General features: G+C 41.8%; 1 protein-coding gene across 1 annotated transcript in view; it reads right to left on the bottom strand.

Moving 5' to 3' along the window:
- CDH13 (cadherin 13) overlaps positions 1-21,157 on the bottom strand; it is a 985,922-nt gene that overhangs the window by 527,891 nt on the left and 436,874 nt on the right. Inside the window, exon 4 of the mRNA XM_046683164.1 lies at positions 19,632-19,748. Within this exon, the coding sequence (XP_046539120.1) occupies positions 19,632-19,748 (117 nt within the window). The remainder of the gene's footprint in view (positions 1-19,631; positions 19,749-21,157) is intronic.

Below are 21,157 nucleotides of genomic sequence, written 5' to 3'. Positions count from 1 at the left end.
GGGTTGGTGCAAGCTTGCAAGAGCCAGCTCCAGCATACCTCTGCTTCTAATTCTTTCCTGTTTCTAGGATTTCATGAGGATCTTTGGAGAAACTAATACTGATGGTAGGAATTTTGGATGCCAGTTACACTTGCTTTCCTCATTATTCCTGCTGTTCTGAATGTTTGGTGGTACATAAAAAATTCTAAAATAATTTTAATAGACAAAGCATAGGGTACGGGGCATGTCCTACTTAATATGTATGTAGCACATAATAGGTCTCCATTAACTATTTGTGGAATTGAATTGAATTCTAGCATATTCCTTCTCAGTCTTTACATACATGAAACTATAATTTTCTCACAGTTGTGATCCTATCATGCACCCAAGGAATAAGTAATTTTAAACAGTTGAGTTAAATTTAGCACCTACCTATGAGATGTCATTGCCATCTCTTTCTCATTAAGAGCTTCTTTCTACTTCCTGGTCAAATGAGTATAAACATGTTTGCTCTGCTCTGTTTAACGGAAGAATCCTAGAGCATAGAGACGATCTTACCACCTTGGTTTCCACCTCTGAGGTCATTAACATGATTTATTATGAAGCTACAGGAAATTCGTCGCTGAATATTAATATTTCAACATGGAGAGGAAATAATGTAATTCCATTGTTACCACAGAACCACTGTATCTTGGAGTAACCTGTAGCCATAGTAACAAGGTAAAGACATGTTCCTTAAATGTTTAACTACTATTCTATACTTCATGCACATTCAAGTACAGTCGATTCTTGTTATTTATAATTGAATTGAATTAATTTTCTGATACATCTGGGGCCCACTTTTCAACAGTGGTTTTCAATTACTTTAATTTAAGATGTTGAGTGTAGTAAGATTTTCTTTAGGCCATTATTGATAGAACAGGATTAAAACTACTTTTTGTATATAAAAGGAGCTGAAAAGGATCTTTAAAAATGTGTAAATATTTTTGAATGAGCCAAATAGTGTTTTTGAGGATACGTATGAGGGCCATAAGGGTAAGTCCATCTCTGGGTCTTCAAAAGTGACATTCATAGCTGTCCACTACAAGTCCTAAGTATGAAGACATTAACTGTGTTAGATATTCATAATAACAATAACACTATACAATAATAGTTAATATAGTTTGAGACTTTACTATGTGCCAGAATACTCTCAAGAATCATCTTATTTATTCTTCGGGAAAATCCTATGAGGCAGGTACTATTATCATCTCCATTGTGCAGATGTAGAAACTGAGGCATAGAGGTATTATATGTCTTGACCAAAGTCATGTGGCTGGTAAGTGGCGAGGGTGGGATTTGAACCCATGCCGTCCAGCCCCATAGTCTATGATTTTATCTGCTGCTCCTACTACTCTCTTAGTTCTGCCAGCCAATCACAAAGGGCTCTGACTCCACATGGTGCTGCCCAAGTTCTCTCAGCCCCTGTGCCTGACATTATCTCTCTGACCCCTGAAATAATACCTCAAAGACTCAGCAGAGCCTCCTGGCTCCTGAGCTTCACGTCAGTTCTACTGAATTCATAGTGATGGTTTACGTCGTGTGCGGGTGGTGTGCCTAGTGCCAAGAACCCAGATGAGCAAGGCAATGTCCTAGCTCTTCCTGACCCAGAGACCAGTGTGAAGGAAACACCAGGTAAACAAACAGAAGCCCTCTAGTGTAGTAATTTCTTCAGATAAAAAGTAAATAAAATAAGTGCAAAGCAGCAAGTTGAAAAGGGACCCTGAGTGACGGTATGTTTCTATCCATTTGCTGAACTGTGCTGACATGGCCCTCGGTGTCGGTTGAACAATTAAACCAGTGTAAAAATAATGACTGCATTGTTGCTGCTGATAACAGCAACATCACCAGTGACATGCCAGGGATGCTCCCAGCATCATGACTTTGTTCAAAAGCCTTTGATCTTCCAAATTGCATACCCTCTTGGATAGCGATTTTCTCCTTTTCATTAAGCTTGGCAGAGTCATAACTGTTGGGTTTCAAACAATAAATATCAAATCAAACGCTGGTGCTGACCAAGCCTGGTGATTGGCAGCCAATGCGGGAGTGAGTGTCACCCCTGCTCCGAGTTTGTCAGGGAAGAGAGCAGCACTGCAGCTTGTAGAGCCCCGACAAATGGCTCATCACCGTAATTAAAGCAGAATTGGATGTCCTACTGCTTTGTGCCTCATCTCCCTTCATGTGGACAAATAAATTGGAGAAGCAGCATACGGATGGAGACCAAAAATTGAATATAATGTCCCTGTGCTTATATCAACAAGGGCAAGGAGTAGCACAGCCACGGTGTCTCCATTTGCAACCAGGCCATCTGTATGGCAAACCCTACGATGCCAAAGTGGAGCGAAATCCTGTTCCCGCCACCGTTCTCCAGGCAGCGGTCTCCATTGACCTGCCCTGTGTAGCACGGGGTACGCAGGCGCTGCAGCTGCTGCTCAGCATGAGAGAAGGACACTTCCACTAACGTTTTGCTAAAAAGTATGCTGTTCTTAAAATAGACATCTGAGTGAATGGAGCCTCCTGCTCACAGAAGCCACAATCCCTACCCCAGACAATGAACTCACTCCGACAGCTGAAATCTCATGTGATTTTTCAGGGAAACTTAACCCTGAGCAAGAAAAAATAGAGGAATAGCTGGTCTGAGTGTCTCTCATTTTGCCTTTTTTTCTCCCTTTGACAGGACCTGGGCACAGTATCAATGATACAACATCTGCGGGAAATAGATATTTATTCAGCCCAAAACATTATGGTGCCTCTGTGATGTTCTGGGCCCTAAATGGACAGTTGTGACCAGACTAGATCCCACAGTGTGTACATTTGTATTTATTCCTTATCATGTGTTCCTATCTCCTCAACTAGAAGACAGAAAATGGCAGATGGGTAGACTAGATTACTGCTTTAATTTTTTTACTTTATAATCTGCCTGGGCAAGGTTAAATCAAGTTAGCATCCTTTATAAGTACAATAGCATATTGGTTAGACCGTGTTCACTTAAATGGTAACTTTGACCCTTTGGAAGGACGTCAACTTCAGGGACAAAAGATGCCTTTGACATTTAAATAAGTACAAGCCTATGTCACTCCCTCATGGGAGAAGTCTTCACAACTACTTAAAATCTGTGTAGGCTGATTTTAGCCAGGAAGGGAGAGAAAGAAGGGGGGGGGGCGGTATACTGACCAAGGACTTGCTATGTACCCAGCTTGGTCAGCAAGGTGATTTCATTTTATCTTTCCCCAAATGTGGACAGTGGTTGTTATCAGCTTTGTCTCATAGAAGAAGAAACTGAACTCAGGTGGCTTAAGTGACCTGCCCAAAGATCAAACAGCTATTCACCAGCAGAACGGAACCCAAATACAAGACTGTCTCATCCCATTTTTCTGAGTCCAGACCACAGGATTTGGACAGGCACGGGTACTAATTTCCCAGCCCGCAGCAATTTCAAAGCAGCAAATTCCAGGGGCTAGTTAATCTTGTTAGAAGCAAGCAGAGGGACAGCAAGGGAGAGTGCCAGCTGAGAGAGCCTGGAAATGGGGAAGCAGATGAGGAAAATATCAAAAGCACACACAAAAATACACAGCAGAATGAAGCCACTTAACGTGGGAGCACGATCCCTCCACACTCCTCAACATCAGAGGGTTTAACGCGATTCCATTTGGATACTCATAATGACAGATGCCCCCTTCCAGTTGTAAATGGGTATGTGAACTTCAGTTTACTTTAAGGGAGGGAACTACTCTACGAGACATTACAAAGATATTGGCATTCGAGTGTTTCACTTTTTCAAAACGTTTTTGCTTCAGTTACCTGTAATATTTACCTACAAGGAACCAGGCTCTTCAGAAAACTGACTACAGGAAGTGTCACCCCATGACACAAAATGTACTTTACACAACTTGTTACATAATATGAATTAGATAATATGTGTATAAATACATACTCACATATCACATTTAAATTTCTGAAACTTTCCCCAAACATCTCCTTTTCTCTACCAAATTCATTTTACCCATTTAGCAGTAACTGATACAACAATGGAAAAATATTTTTATTAATACCAAACTTAATAGCATTTACTCTGCATATAAAAGAGTATATAGGTAACTGTAGGCAGAGGTAAAAGTGTGTCTTTTACTGTTAACCCATTGTGGGGAGCCCACTGGAGCTGACTTTTTTTGACCATTCATTCATTCATTCAACAAATATTTATTGAGAGCCTAGTCTGCGTCAGACATCTGCTAGATGCTGACTATAAAATGGGAACAACTTGGGCAAAACACAGTGCAGAATTATGCTCTCCAGATGAGCTTGTTTGGGTTATGTAAGTTGCTCTCTGCAAACAAAACGGGCTCACGCAGGTGGGACACTTCACTGATATATTCCAACTTCCTGGGGTTCTTCAGCCAGCTCTTTCCGGTTCAAAGGCTGTGTTGGTCCTGTAGCGGGCTCTGACCATGGGAGGGCACAGGAGGCCATCAGCTGAGCTTTTAAGGTTGGACTAGCATCTAAGAACGCTGCTAAAGGCAATGAAAAGATAAAGGACAAGATCTGTCTAAAGATGATCCTGTGAACACCTGACATCAATCATGAGGAGTTTGTGCTGAGCCTCCTAAAGAGCTGGGAAGTCCCCAGGCTGGGGGCAGCCCTTCTCAGGACAGTGAAGGCTCAGAAGACCAAGTGCAGGCAAAAGGTCACCAGAATGAGGGGCAGGAGAGGAGGATTTTTCCTATCTTTTGACCCTGGACAAATAATTTTCCACTTATTTATAAAGTGAGGCATTTGGACCAGGCCATCTCCAGGGTTCCTTCCAGCTCTAATATTCTATCATCTCTAAATCAAGAGAGGAAGAAGATTGAAATGTTGATAAATAGAAACACAATCTAAGAACAGCAAGAGCGTCAAGGTGAATTCCCCTGACTTAGAAAGGGGACTAACGGACACTTCAAACACTCAGTGGTTCATCAGGGATGGTAAATGAACATGGATGTGTGAATTGTCCGTTCTACAACTGTGCATCAGCGGGACAGGACTCTTGGTCATTTACTATGTAGCAAATCTTCCTTTATCTGGGAAAAATGTGTTGCTAGGGGTCCTTGGTACCATAAGCCTTGGGTCATTTCATTCACAGGAAACAGAAACAAGGGGAAGAAACAAAAATCATGAGGTATTCTTTAGTCTTTTTTTTTTAATCATGTTCCATGTCTTAAAAAATTTTTGCATGATGGCTACTTAGTAATATTTCTAAGAGACAACAGAAGAAGGTGGGCTTTCAGTGTCCCAGTTGAGATGACAAGGTTGTAATTGGATGCCACCATTGTCAATCAGGAGAGAAGGGAAGGTTGTGACTGGATGCCCCTATTATCAATCATCAGGAAGAGGTGGACAACCTTGGTACAAGGAAGTAGTAACCAAGTTGTAACCATGGAACTTGACCATAGATGACTCTATTGTTATTATTATTATTATTATTAGTGTTATCATTATTACTATTGCCAGTCCCACCTAAGGAAGGGCAGCTCAGATGTGTGAAGAAATTCAGCCCAGCAGAGAGTTGAGAAACCAGTGTGGCTAACATTTGATATTTCTTAATGACATCTTGATTAGCAAAGCAAAAAAGAGACTTGGTTAGAAAATCCTTTGACAAGATGTCTATTCCTAGCTTGTCATTCTTCAGCTCATAAAATAACCTACTAGATTAAATGAAAGCCTGTTGAGAACAAGAAAGTCTCCTCAATTTTGACCAAGAATTCCCACAAACCTGGCTTAAAGACTTCCACATTCTCAGGATCTTGTGGGTGGGAGGGAAGGAGCTCAAGCAGAGTCTGATTCCTTCTAATGTACCCCAGAAGACTGGACATGAACCAATATCATGAGGACCAATACAGGCGGAGAACCAGTGACCTCCTCCAGTTCTTGACAATGAAGGCAACAGCTTCTAAAGTGATCCTAAAGACACAGAACAGGCCCCTACCCTGGCTCATATTGATAGCCATCACTCCTGAGTAGGAAAGAAACTAGATACATTTTTCTTTAGGAAAAATTAAATAAATATGCCACCTACTCCACTCTCATAATTCACTGTAGAGTCTGAATAATGGATCTAAGTTTCAGCTTCTACACAACCCACTTTGGCCCTGTTTGGCAGAATCTACTATAACTGACCCAATAATTCCATAGTTAGGCATATGCCCAGCGGAAATGTGGACATAAGTTCACTCAAAGCCATGCACAAGAATGTTATTGCAGTACTATCTGTAACGGCCCCAAATTGGAAATGATCCAAACTCCTCGCAATAGTAGAAAGGATAGAGTGTGTTATACTCACAAAATGGAATACTATGTTTGTGACTGTACAAATGTGCCTAAAAATATAGACAAATCTCTCCAATGTAACACTGAGCAAAAAATTAAAAAAGCCAAACACGAAATACATGTTGTATGATTCCATGTATATAACGTACAAAATGGTGAAACTAACTCATAGTGATAGGGGTCAGGGTTGGTTACACTTGGGGGATGTAGAGTTAGTGCCTGGAAGGTGACATGAAGGGGGCTCTGGGGCTGGTCATGTTTCAGCTTGTGATCTGAGCACTGGCTTCATGGGTGTATTCTGTCTCTAAAGAAGTCATTGAGCTGTATACTTATGATTTTGCACTTTTGTGCAAGAATTTTTAAAAATCCCAGCTCCATCACTCTTAGGCATCAGAGAAGTCCACCAATCATTCCTCTGTAAAGGCCATGAAAACAGCTTTGCATGGCTGTTGGAAGAATTAGTGACAACTATACATAGCACGGAGGGCAGTGCCCTTCTCATAGACAGTAAATCTTAGGGGTGGAGAGGAGACAACTCAAATGAAGTTGTTCTTAATGATAAAAAGGAGAGTGTGAGTGAGAATGATAGAGGAACCATAGGTGGAACTAGAAGGCTTTAGGTATGTTCCTTTACATTCCCAAAAATGTATGGAAGGTACATATCCAATTAGTTATATTATGTTGTTTATCCTCAACAGGGCTGAGGATATATGGCCCCAGACAACAGCTGCACAGCACAATAAGAACAAAGGTTTTCTAGACCTTGGGAGGATGGGGATGGGTAGAGAGGGGAAGCTGGTGGTGCCAGAGGGATGCAGGGCTGAGGCAGAAACAGACGATGAACTCATCAGAACAGGGACACAGTGGACTCAAGCCTCTCCCGGGTAGGAGTGAGTCAGCTTGCTGTTTCCTGAGATGTGCTGTTAAACCATCTCTTGACTGCTTGTGCGTGGTTTGAAGTTTCATATAAAGTAATGATGGATATCATATGAACATAGACCTTTGTACATACATACCTGTGCAAAGATTTATAAATGATGATGGCCATAGCAATATGATTTACGACTAGGAGATGTTAGGCAAAAACAACTAAATGCCTGTCATTGGGGATAGTACAAGAGGTTTCTAACCATTTTTGTGTCATGAACTCCTTTGGCAGTTGGTAAATCATGTGGCATCCTTCTCATAATAATATTTTAAGTGCAAATAAAAAGTAACATCGGAAAGGGAACCCATCCATCCATGGCCCCTTCAGGGTCTGTAGACCCCACATTAGGAACGCATGGAACTCAATGATGGCAGTACCAATGGTGCACCATACCATTCAGCCTTTCAAAATGATGTTGAAGAAAGACATTTGAGGACATGAAAGACATTTCTGAGATGTTGGTGAGTGAAAAATCAAGGAGTGCCAGACGGTCATGTGTGGGTATTGTATGTTTAGCATCGAGCTTCTCAAATTGTGGGCCACAGAGCTGGGAGCATCAGTAGGAGAGGTGGTTTGTTAGAAATGTTAACTCTCAGACCCTACTCCACACCCATGGAATCCAAATCTCTGGGGACGAGGCCCGGGACTCTGTGTTTTCACAGATTTGTGTGCACTTTAAAGGTGGAGAAGCATTGCCCTGGGATGTGAACAGTGGTTATCTCAAGTAGGGGGACTGGGGGAGACTTTTCTATTGTGATTGTTAAGTATATATTTTTCTTTAAAGTTTTTACAATGAACTTCTATTATTATTATAATAAGGAAAAAAGTTATTAAAAAAAAAGGAAAAGACAGATTTATTCCACGGCATGTTAGGAACGATTTCCAGATGCAAATAACAAAATAAAAGCGCCACTTGCAAGGAATTTCAAGTTGTCAAATAAAGAACTAAAAATTGAGCAACACAGAGCTCGTGAATTGTGTAGACCAAAGCCGAGCCAGACATCAGCATTCAGAGAAGGAATTACTAAGAAGAAATGTATTTAGAATGAATTTGAGGCTAGAAGGCCAACAGTGAACACAGCTGTTAGGCATTTCTGAGCCGGCAGGAAAAAAAAATCAAGATTGAAATCCACAGCCGTGAAGCAGTACACTAAAATCCCCGGGCATGGATCAAGTAGGTTTGTGTTCAAACCTGGGCAGACATGGGGGACGGGCGTCTGAAACTCTGGAGTCCCCACAAGCCTGCTGCTGGTGCACAATTCAGCCCCTAGAAGAGCCGCTCTCCATCCTGTCTGTGCATCCACATCTATATAACATGCAGGTAGATCTGCCTCTTCGGGGAGGAATTCTCTCCTATTTCAAAGAAGGGCAGCACCTCAGCCTCAGTAAAGGGTACACTTTGGAGAGAAGGATAAAATAGACCCTTTAGTTTCCTGAAAGATCTACTGACCCACAGCTAAAACCTCCGTCCATGTGGCTTTCTTTGGCATCCTATGGAGGCACAGTGCTCCCAGCTAAGAGGGACCCTCCTCTGTTTCCTTTACTCCCCACCACACACTCCCCCACCACACTACCTTTCTCCCCAACAGTAGCTCTTGACTCTGCATCTTCTCTCCAGGCCCCGTTCATTCTCCCCTGCCCAGGGGCCCTTCATTTCTCACCTGGACCATTGTCACACCCTTCATCTGGGTCTCCCCTGTTCCTGGCTTTCTCAGTCTTCAGGTAAGACCCTGTGCAACCAGACTAATCTTCTTATAATGCTAATCTGGTCATGTCATTCCCTAATTTATAACCCTATTTCCCCAGTAGGACAAGGGGCAAACTCTCTAAAGTAGTTTTTATGATTCTTCATCTTCTAGCCCTTGTTTATTTCTCTAATTTTATTTGGGAGAAATCCTCCTTGCATCACAGCCATATGCAATTATTCTCAGCTCTCCAGGCACACCATCTTCTCTCTTGCCTCTAGATGTTGGATCACACTCTACCCACTGCCTGGAGAATTCTCTTTCTTCCCCTCCCCCCTTCACCTCGCCTACTGGTACCATCATCCAGGAATCCTCTTGGGAATGACTTCCTCTGCTTCTCAACTTCTCCATGCTCCCACAGCTCCCCATCATGGTGCTTACCTGACTGTGTACAGGTCTGTGCCTCCCCTAGAATGGGTGTCCTGGCACATAGTAGTTGCTTGATAAATATTCCGGAATGAATAAATGAATGAGACCCAACTGTTCAGCCTAGGAAGAATGTCTGCCTGCCCAAGAGGCCTGAGCTGAGGCTCTTTCTTCACCTCCTGATCCAAACCACCCAATACAGCAGGAAACACCAGCATCTCCAATGAAACACCCACAGACGGGATCATTTCAACCTGCAACGGAAGGTCTTTGTGTCCACAGTCTCCCTATTATCGCCTACAGAGGCAGGCCCAGCCCAGATGCCTGACAGGCATTATTCCTAACCACCCCACCCCACATGGAAGTCTCTCCCCTATGGCCTCATTTGGAAGCTAGGGCTAGGTCCAAACCAGAAAAGGAAATAAAAGTGGGTTCTTCATTCATCCCTTTCCCTCTTCAGAAAACCCTTTAGTGGTCTGTTTCTGTCTCCATCCAGTTACTGCCTCAATCCTCTTCAAAGTTGGGACCAGAAGTCTGACCACCAAAGGGCCAGTCCATTCCCCATGTGCCCTGGGCCGTGCTCCTTCACAGCCCTTATCCACTGAGTCAGCTGTTGCCTCCTCCCCAGGAGAAATGAGCAGTGATATCTCTTAATTACACCAAAGTTGGCTGTTTCTACTTTCACTTTTCTTTCTTCTAGCTCCCTTTAAACAAGGTTGTCAGCAGAGATACTAACAAAGAACGTGTTGTCTGAAGCCAGACATTGGCTTTCCACACCCAGTGAAGAAAGCCGTTTTCTGCTTGTCAACTCGTGGTCTATTTGTTAAACTAAGACATGACCTCCGGCCTTGACTCAGTGTGCAGGCACGCACACCAAATAAATGTTTGCAAGGTTAACCTCATTTCTCCTCACTCCATGGAGAATTTTATCTCTCCCCTCCTCATTTTCTAGGTGGAATTGGGACAATCGCCACAAAATTTGTCAGCCTCAGGACACTAACTCTGGGGATTATTGTGCAAAGGAGGAGAGAGGTGTGGCAGAGCTGAGAGAGCAAAGATTCAAGGTCTGCTTCTACTTTGCACTGGCTGTGCGAACTTAGACAAGTTACTTAATGTGATACAAAGAGCAGAGTTATCCAAAAATGACCCCCAATGCTCACCCTCGACAAGAAGCTAGCTAAAATCTGGGTGAATGGGTGGATGGGTAAGCCAGTTCTCCAAGCTGGAGATCTCCACTCAAGCATACCTCCCCATGCAGCCAGTGCATCCCTTGACCCCATCCAGTACCACATTCCATGGGCCCCAAGGTCAGTGGTATGCTGGAGCCAGCTCCTACTGCTTCATGAAAGCTGATTATTAATTATTCAAGAATTTTGCAAGTTGATAGCTTGAAATTGGCCACTGTGAGAGTATTTACACCAAAGAAGGTGGCAAACATTACAAATTAGGGCTCCCCTCACCCACCAAAAGCCAAGTAACCACCATACGACTGCCTGAGGCATCTGGCTTTGAGCATCTGGAATCTCAAACAACTCCTACGAATCTGGGTTCCTGTGCTCAGGCTATCAGACACCCCCGGAGTTTGAGCATCCATTCACTGACAATGTTGTATGTAAGCCGGCCAACTAAGAAGGGAGAACCGTGAGCACAGAAAGCCTCTTCTGGCCAACTATACAATGTATTCGGCTGTCTGTTCAGGCCCTGGCATTCCTCACTTGGGATGATGGGGAATGGGGAGTGGTGCTTCTCATCTTTGATTGGCCCCTGGCTTGTACGTATCCTCTTTCTCAAACAAAGCCTTTTCCTTAACTCACACCATGTGCTGTTTTGAAATCCATCAGAACCCTGGTGCCTGGCAGGTGGCAATGCAGAAGGAACTCAACTTGGACAACAACTCAATTTGTACCACAAGTAGACCGTCCTACGTGCTACTCTACCGTCAGTTTCCTCAGTGGTACAACAGGGATGTAATAGTGGTTTCGGAGAGTATGTGTGAGTCAAATGACAATTCATGTGAGCAGCTATGCAAACAGCAAAGATGCAGGGAAACTAAACATTCACATGTTATGGTGCAGAGATGACTGACTGAGTGTTGACGAGGCCTAGATTTCAGTATCAGCCTTGCTCGTCTTTTAACTGAGTTACCTTGGGCAACTTACTCAATTTCTCTCAATTTTAGTTCCCCCATGTGAGAAATGGGTGTAGTGCTTTACAGGTTGTTGTAAGAACTAAACAGGACAACAGGGAGAGTCACGTTTGGCTTAGATCCTGACATTAGATGTTGAAGATTCTAGTTGAATTTGAAAATTCCTCAACATTCCCATGTCTAGTGTGCTAATTCAAGCTGAAATGCCAGATCCTTTAAGGTTCATGAATAATTAAATATAAATTCAGTCTCAGGCCAAATGTACAGAAGAATAAAGCCCTGGGAAACTTTCAAATTGAGAACTGAAAGGGTGATAAACTCAGGGCCAAAAATATTGCCTCCTTCATAGGCTCAGATGCCTTTATTTGCTAGATGTCTATCACAGAGGGCATTTTTGCATATATATATATATGGCAAAGAACCAAAACAACTCAATTATGTTTTATGATTAATTAAACTTTGCAGAAAGAGGGCAACACTTGCTCATGGTGAATATAAGCTTTTATTAGACTTAGCTAAAATAAGTTAGAATTAACTCTTCAATTGTGAACAAAGATGAAAGTTCTGAGTTTTTTAAATTTAAGTGGATTTAAAATACCATTGTATGTATGAGCAAACCCAGAAACACAGGCACTCTCTCTCTCTCTGTCTTTTCTCTCTCTCTCCTTCTCTATCCCTCCCTCTCTCTCTATATATATACACACACATGCACAAAATCCATCAACATCAAATCTATCACAATCTGCTAAGGATGCTTATACAACCTGACATGATGGTTGACTGCCACACAATTTATCTGGTAGCCTTGCTGCATTGTGGAAAATTAAAACTTGCTGGAAATATCCAGACTGATCATATAACGGTCTGTTAATTCCATTCCGAAAACAAACCAGGCTATGATCACTTTAATTAATCAGTAACCAGTGAATGCCTTATCCAACCAGCCATAGACCTGGCTAGAATTCAAGCCAAAGAATATTTGAGCCCCTACTGTGTGTTAGGCACTATACTGGATTCCTACGCTTGATGAATCACAGTTAATGGAGAGATAGGAAAAATACAAAATAAATTATATTGCTACTCAAAATGTAAGTATCATCAAAGAGGTATCAACAATGTGTAAAAGAGATTGAACAAAAGTTCCATGGAAGAGACTGTATCAAAAATAGTCCTAAGCCCAGAACTGCTCAACAGAAATATAATGCAAACCACATAAATAATTTTAAATTTTCTGGTACCTACATTAAAAAAAAGTTGAAGAAACCACATGAGATTAATTTTAATCATACCAATATATCCAAAATATTTTTATTCTAACTTGACATCAATATAAGGATTATTAACAAGATATTTTGCATTCATTTTTATGTGGATGTACTAAGATTTTGAAGTCCTGGGTGTTTATTACACTTATACCTCAATCTGGACATTATATTTTTAGCAAAAATCTTTTATCTGTATTTAGACTAAAATTTACAGTTGAAAAGGGAGATTCAAGTGCCAAGTTGTTCCAATAACTGAATCAAGTAATAGTTTTTAAGTTGGAATTAAAATTAGCTAAAATTAAATAAAATTTAAAAATCCAGTTCCTCAATTGCACCAGTCACATTTCAAGTGCTCAATAACCACACGCAGTTAGTGGCTAGCATATTGGACTAGGCAGACAGAGAACTTTCAGCAGTGGTGTGAATGTTCCATTGGACAGCGCAGCTTTAGAGTAGAAATAGGGCAGCCCCTATGAAGTGACAATGAAGAGGGTGTTCCAGGAAGAGGAAAGAGGTCAAAGTCACGGAAATAGGAAAGGCATATGACAACTGGGCTTGCTGAATGCAGAAATAAATTCTACTGTTCATCTCAACAAGAATTCCTGAGTATTGAGCTTCTGGATATCTTAGATCCCCAATATTCAAATTTTTCTTCTATACACTAGCCAATGGTAAGTTTGAGTTATTGAATAAACTGCTGGTTTTAAAAGGGGGAGGTTAAACAGACATAAATTTCCGAGAAGAGGCATGAAGTTAGACTTGGATGAAAGATGTGAAACAATGGATCTTCAACGGGGTGGAGGGCTGACAGTGAGTACATGAAACAAATCAGGCGATAAGATGGAGCAAGGCATGCCAAGTCTACATGTCAGTGGGATGGTGAGATGGAGGAATGCTGGGGATCCAGGATCAGCTTTCCGGTCCAGCTTCTGGGGATGCAGGTTGGCATCTGTGGGTTCTCAAAGTGATGCAAATGACTACATGGCGTAAAGGGAATTCAATTCCAAGATCATCAGACTCCTTAGTACTTATTTGCAAAGGTGGGCATAAATGGAAGGTGCAGAGTACTTGAATGTGGGGAGACTTCTAATAAATCATATATCCAGACTCTGAGGAATATTTAGGCACTGCTGTAAATTATCCCCATGTATGACTTACGCTCATGATACAATCAAAGCAGAGTCCTGGTTGAGTGGTTTTCATGATTTGGTCTAATGATCTATGTTGATTCCCTTTACGAAGAGCACATGGTCCAATTACATATTTCTTCCATCATGGGTTAAAGATGTCCTTCTAAAGGCCCATTCTACCAATTTATAGGGGATATAAAAAAAGGATTTTCAGTAAAATGTACTTTCATTGGTTTTGATGAAAAGGGTTTGTGATGAAAGTAGAATTTCTAATAAGCATTTCATAAATGACTTGTCTTTCGAACTTAATATAAAACAGAATAAAATACGTCTCCCAAAGACCTCCTTGCTGCCTCACAGATTTCAAGTCCTCTGCTCTCAATCAATTGGGCCAAGAACTCAAAAATCTCTAAAGATGCAATCAAATATTTATCAGTGAAAGTTGGTAAAACTGAAAAATTATTTATGGTGCAAATTTTGAAATAGTCGCACTTTGGAGGGGGAGGAAAAAAAAGCACATGTTGGGAACGACACATTTTTCTCCAGGGCGCACACTTCCACTGCTCCACACTGTCTAGAATTCAGAAACAGGAAGGGAGTCTCAGGTTTGAGGAAATGTGTTCAACATTGGGTGTTTTATCCTTTTTTCAGAAACATTGAGAGATATGATGGAAAAGCAGCTCCCCAATTCTAGACATTTGGCTACTTATCAACATAACTAATTATTTGGCAGATAGAGAAATTGTGCACCAGTCAAAATTTTGTCTAATCCTTAGAGTTGCCCACATAGCCTTGTTGTAAATATACAGTTCTACATGGCATGACCCTGAACTGAGAAAAATTCCCCACAGAGGGCGAATTTGATGCTGCACCTTGCTTTTGATAACTTTACCCTTTACTATATGGCTCTCTTTTCTTTAAAAGAATTGATTGTGATAAAATACCATAAAAAAAGAAAATAAAGAAACAGATTCTTTGTCTCCATTCACTCTCTTGACGTGTAAGACAAACAAACAAAAAAAGGACTTTTCTGCCAGCATGCCAAGTCTTGTACCTTTTATAATAATTTTATACTTAGCTAAACTGAATTTTTTCTAACATTGTATTATGAAATTTTCAAACACATAGGAGAGTTGAAGGAAGTTTATAGCAATTGACTATGCCCAACATCTTGGTTCTAACATTAACATTTTACTATACTTGCCTTATCATATAACTGTCCATTGATCCATCCCTCTATCCATCTTATTTCTTTTTTTGGTGCATTTCAAAGAATTAAACTTAATTTTAATGCTGCTTTAAAGAGAGTAATTGCCAGCAAGGATATTTCATTCCATGGAAGATAATTCTCAGATTGCACTTAGCAGCCTTGAGCACATTGGTTAAGAGCACAGACTTTGAAATCTCAAAGTGCCGGCACAAAGCTTGTCTCTGCTATTAAGTGACTGTGATTTTTGAACAGGTTACTTTATCCCGGAGTCTCATTACTCTCATTTGGCACATTGGAAGATGATCCTCACGGGATTCTTACGAGAATTCAACAGAAGAGATGAAAAGTGCTTACACTTTGCAGTACTGGTCGAATAATGAATTTGTGATGATTTTTTCCACTCTTCGGTAAACCTTTGAGATCAAGGGCCCTGTCTGTTTCCTTTGCCATTAAATCCCCAGCCCCTAGCACAGTGCTATGTAAATAGCAGATGCTTAAATATGTACTTATTGACATGAATTGGGTTAAATTTCAGAGATTTTCCCTCTTGGGACACAGTGAGTGCTCATTAATGGAGACAGCTGAGTACAGTTAGTTTCAACAGCTTGAGATACAAGAAAGTTAATTCAGGAAATGAGGTAGGAGCTGAGGATGAGACAAAGACAGAGAAATCTTAGCCTGCAAAGCAAAAGAACTTAAATCAAGTTTAGTGAAGGGGCAGAATTTATGAGTGCCCCGTTCCTGTCCCTTGGACCTCACCTTTTCAGTGCACACCAGCCATGATGCCTGAAGGCTCTTCCTGGAGCCTCAGCAGACTGGATGTGCTGGAGAATTTATACCTCCGGAAGCGGCCTCAACTAGACTGCTGGGGTTAGTATACAAATAGCCCAGCCCCCTCTCCTGTGGATAGGGGTAACCCTGAGACTGCGCCTTACACCGTTTCATGGATTTCCCCATGGGATTACGATCCAGTCACCCACAGCAGTAGATGAATTGATGAACAGGCCTCTCAACTGACTGCTTTCTCTTCCCTGCCTTACTCCTTTACCAGTATTCTCTTCACCTCCTAAATAAACGACCTGCATTTGAATTCTCCCAAAGACCTCCTTGCTGCCTCACAGATTTAAAGTCCCCTGCTCTCAATCAATTGGGCCAAGAGTACTTGAGAACCACACCCTACTTCAAGAGTGGCTGTGGACCAGCAGCATTGGCATCACCTGGGTGCTTGCTATAGAAATGCCTATTCTCTAGTCCTATCCCAGAACCACTGAGCCAGAAACTCTTGGGATGAGGCCAGGAGTCTGTTTTTATGTACCTTCCAGGTGATTCTGACGTACACTCAAGTTTACAGAGGTCTGATCTAAAACACGTTCTCCTCCCCTGCCCATTAAGAATATATAATACTTCCAGTGTTGGAGTTTCAATTCCATTATTTCCAATAGAACCCAAAGTAAAGCAAGTGTCTTTATATTTTTATAACCAAAGAATCTCTTCTTGAAATGGCATTCCACACCGAAATCTGATATGTAATATTTATAAAGTTAGAACTGCCTGACTCAGCGAGTTTGGGTCGGGGGGTGATTTGTGGAGGCCAGAACCCTGCCTCTGGTCTCTCTTGCCTTCTCCCCAGCTCCCCAGTGCTCACCGAAGACATCTACACCCTCCCACAGCTCTGCTGAGCATCACTTGTCAGCTACTAGTGGAGTTGACTAGGATAAGATATGAGATATAAAGAAAAGAATAAGACGAATGAGTAAAAACAAGCAGGCACAAAGAGAAAAATATGCTCCTTGACAGGCATAAAAAGCATGGAAAAACAAATAGGTTTTGCAAGGCAGTGCAGTTATTCTGCAAGAACCACCTGGCAGTTTGGGAATCTTTCCCACGTTACGACGTTTGTAGACTATCACACTCAGAAAAGCAGTTACTTTGTAGAGGATCCAGGTTGAGAGCCCATGTGGGCAGGACATAAGGGGCTTAGGAGAGATGAATCCTCAGCTTGGAAACCAAATTGTGCTTTAAGGCTATAATAAATAAGAAACAATGCAGAAGAATGTCCCTACTCAGCTGTTGACCCATTATGTATCTCAAGGCTGTGAAAATTCCCTAGATATACTCAGGAGGATGAACGTGTGGGATTGAAGGAAGCTTTAGGAAGACTGCATAATTTACTGTCCAAATATGGGGACATGTTTAAGGGGAAAGGTGGTGCCAAGGATAATTACGCCAGGACAAGCGGATTTCCAGGCAACGGAGATGTATGATGACCTTTGTTATAACCTAATTAATGGAATTGAAACTCCAACACTGGAAGTATTATATATTCTTAACGGGCAGGGGAGGAGAACGTATTTTAGATCAGACCTCTGTAAACTTGAGTGTACGTCAGAATCACCTGGAAGGCACGTAAAAACAGACTCCTGGCCTCATCCCAAGAGTTTCTGGCTCAGTGGTTCTGGGATAGGACTAGAGAATAGGCATTTCTATAGCAAGCACCCAGGTGATGCCAATGCTGCTGGTCTGTAGCCACTCTTGAAGTAGGGTGTGGCTCTCAACGCTGGCCGGCTGCATTCAGTGCCACCTGGGATCTTTTAAAGACAACTGATGCTTGGTCCTCACCCCCTGACTAACTGAATCAGCCTCTGAGGGTGCAGCCTGGCATCTGTATTCTAACTGTCGCAGGTGATTCTGATGCTCAGTGAGGGTTGAGAATACCAGGCTTACATAAAGGAGACCTAAAGAACAAGCATGCAACTCTCTCTGAAACTGTTTGGGGGCAGAGCCTTGCAGACTGGAGGACTCTGGTCCCTTGGCCAGTGCCATCTTTGGCTTCAGAAAAACCCACACAAGGGCCGTCACAGCAGCTCGGGCTGTCCAAAGGGGCAGGGTTTATCAGCCCCACCACTGTCCACTTGGAACAGCTCTGCTTCCCTTTGCATCCCATCCTGGCTTCCCGGCAAGATTTTGCTTAAAGAACAAAATCTTTTGCACCATGGTAGTTTAAAATCATAAATACGGCGATTACCAGGATATTGGATTATTAATGCTTCTAATTTCCAATAAAAATAGATTTCTGATAGTCCAAGTTGCCTCACCTCTAGCCCAGATCGCTATAAAACCCTACTCCTGGCGGGTCTCTTGTGTCCCCTCCTCCCTACCACTCTGCTCCCACAAATCATTCCCTGTAAGGCAGCCAGGGGGACTTCTCCAACCACACACACACACACATACGTGGGAGACCTTCCAGAGGTTTATTGCTGCACACACGATGAAATTCCTATTCCTCGCCATGGTCTCCAAGGCCCATAGGCCAGACCAGCTCTGTGACTTCAACTCTTATCACTCTCTGCTTTGCTCACCACATTGAAGCCAACCAGGCATTTTGTTCCTCAGATACACCTCCTTCTTTCCCACCTTCTGGCCTTTGCACATGCAGTTCCCTCTGCCAAGAATGTGGTTTACCAGCTCTTCCCACAGCTGCGCTTGCTCCTCCGTCCATTCTCTACTCAAACGTCAGTAACTCCAACCAGCCTTTCCCAGCCAACTGTGTAAAGATTCCTCCTTCCCTCTACTGCCTGGTCCTGCCATTTACTCTTTTTCACATTCCCATGTTTCTGTTTTTCACAGCATTTCTTATGCTCTGCAATTTTTTCATTTATTTACTCATTGAAATACATGTGTCCCCACTAGAATACAAGCTCCATCCCAATAGAAGCTTGTCTGCTCCTTCAAATCTGTATTCACCCAGTCCCAATCTTGGAGTCTGGCGTGTAACGGGTGCTCCTTATTTATTTAATGAATGAACAAATTGTCCAATAGCACCACTCGTTAAGATCATTCATTCAACTAACCACCATTCTTCAAATTCCAAGATCACCAAAAAATGCAAACTACTTAAAATTTGATTCTCCATGTTGACTAGCCTCTGGGGAGAGAATGTGCTGCCTAGGCAACATCAGCATTTCTGTCCATTTGACAGTGAATATTTCTTCCTGGAAAAGTTTTTGCTCCGACTCATGCAACAGCATTTTCTGGATCTGGTTAGTATGATTCAGTTCCTTTAGTTTAGTTTAGTTTTTAGAGAGCAGACCCAAAGGTACTCCTGGGCCTACATATTTGAAAGCAAGGATCTGAATAAAAAAGCCACATACCGTCATACTACTCTGCTAAGGAGACTATCTGGCTGGTTGCCTGGACATCATCTATAAAAGTAATGAGTCTATTTCTTAACCAATGACATCCTCCTGATGTAGCTTTAGCATCATTATCCATCTACCACGTATATCTTCAAATCATGATATTCAAAGGTGTTATTACCCGTTTTTGTAAATTCCTTTTTTTCTTTTGTTTGATGACCTTTTGACATTCTTTTCTCAGCAAAACCGTTTGGGCTCTTATCATAGAGGAATTGAGGCCAATTCCAGCCGGTCATCAAGACGGTCACGGTCAGCTTCCCTCTCCTATGCTCATCTCTTAATAAAAACATGCTTTTGTCACTTGTCTTTTGTCCAACTTACCTTGCCAACATCTCTTGGGAAAGGTTGTCTCTGATTCTCTGGAATTAAAATGGGAGATACCACAATGGACCTCTTTTGTCTTGGCACAGGAGAAGTTCTGGCAAATTTAAATATATCCTAAAAGAGAAAAAACAAATTCAATTGATGAAAATCCCCCACAGAAAGGATGTATCAGTCTGCTCTGAGATATGGTTCCTTTGTTGTGAAAGCACACAGCTGTTTGGACACTGTTAATTTTATTCTATCAAACCTCATTAGCGTTAGCAAGTACATCGTTAGAATCATACTAAAGCTGACATTGTGATTCACAATGACTATCATTAAGCTATTTAATCCCATATTCTGAATCATTCTATTCACAATGTCAGTCTTGATTTATACATCCTTTAGTGCTTGTGTATTCCTGTTCTTAATCTGCCAAGTGAGGAAATTACTCACCTGGTCACTAACCCACACAACTCTCTGAATGTAAAAGTGACTCTCTTCAAGGCCGACCGCAAGGTCCTTACACTCACAGATGAACAGAGATGGAGGGGCAATCACAGAGTTCCCAACTGTGTCAGGCATTATGGAGACTGTAGTCAATGCTTTTCAAGGACCATTTGTTATTATTTCAGTGGGATGACTGTTGGGATGCGCTCCCCATGTAGTATGTCCCAAACTTCAATCATCGGAACAACATTGTCAGGATTTCTGTCCTATCTGTCACTCACCTTTTAATTAAATAAATGTGTGCAAAAAAGGAAACTTTATGGGGCTGCTTGGTGGGCATAGTGGTTAAGTTTGCATGCTTTGCTTCAGCAGCCCGGGGTTTGTGGGTTTGAATCCCGGGCTCACACCTGCATACTGCTCTTCAGGCCATGCTGTGGTAGTGACCCATGTGCAGGGTGAAGGAGCATTGGCACAGATGTTAGCACAGTGACAATCTTCCTCAAGCAAAAAGAGGAAGATTGGCAATGGATGTTAGCTCAGGGCCAATCTTCCTCACCAAAAAAAAAAAAAAAAAAAAGAATTTTAAGAGAGAGAGAGAAACTTTATATTATTATTTTAAATAGAGCACCAATATTGCTTTTCATAAAATGTAGAAAAACATAAAATAACCACACTGGAGACCAAATGATGTTATTAAATTTGAGCTAGAAACTCAGGGGGAAAAGAGTTCTTGTTTTTAAATGGGAGATAAGAGAGGACTAGAGGGGTGTTAAAGGGTTTTTAGAACCAAGATGAGACTTCCTCCTTGATCTGATCAGAGAACTGAAGATAGAATATCATTTGCAATATATAAACCAATCTCAATCAATGCCACATACTAAATAAAATTATCTTATGTATCATCAAAAGTAAGCACCTCAAACTTCGGGTAGCAGGCTCCTATTAAAATTATGTGGCAAATGATGTTTAAATACCATCACTGACCCAGGCCCCATGAAAGGACGTGTATGTATATGTATGGATAAATGTGTATAGAGGTTTGTGTGTATATATGTACATGGATACTTACACATATACATATATACCTATATATG

The sequence above is a fragment of the Equus quagga genome, chromosome 13 (assembly GCF_021613505.1).
Source record: "Equus quagga isolate Etosha38 chromosome 13, UCLA_HA_Equagga_1.0, whole genome shotgun sequence".
NCBI classification, from domain to species: domain Eukaryota; kingdom Metazoa; phylum Chordata; class Mammalia; order Perissodactyla; family Equidae; genus Equus; species Equus quagga.
Note: the sequence above shows the minus strand (reverse complement) of the source record. Positions and strands in the feature narration are given on the sequence as shown.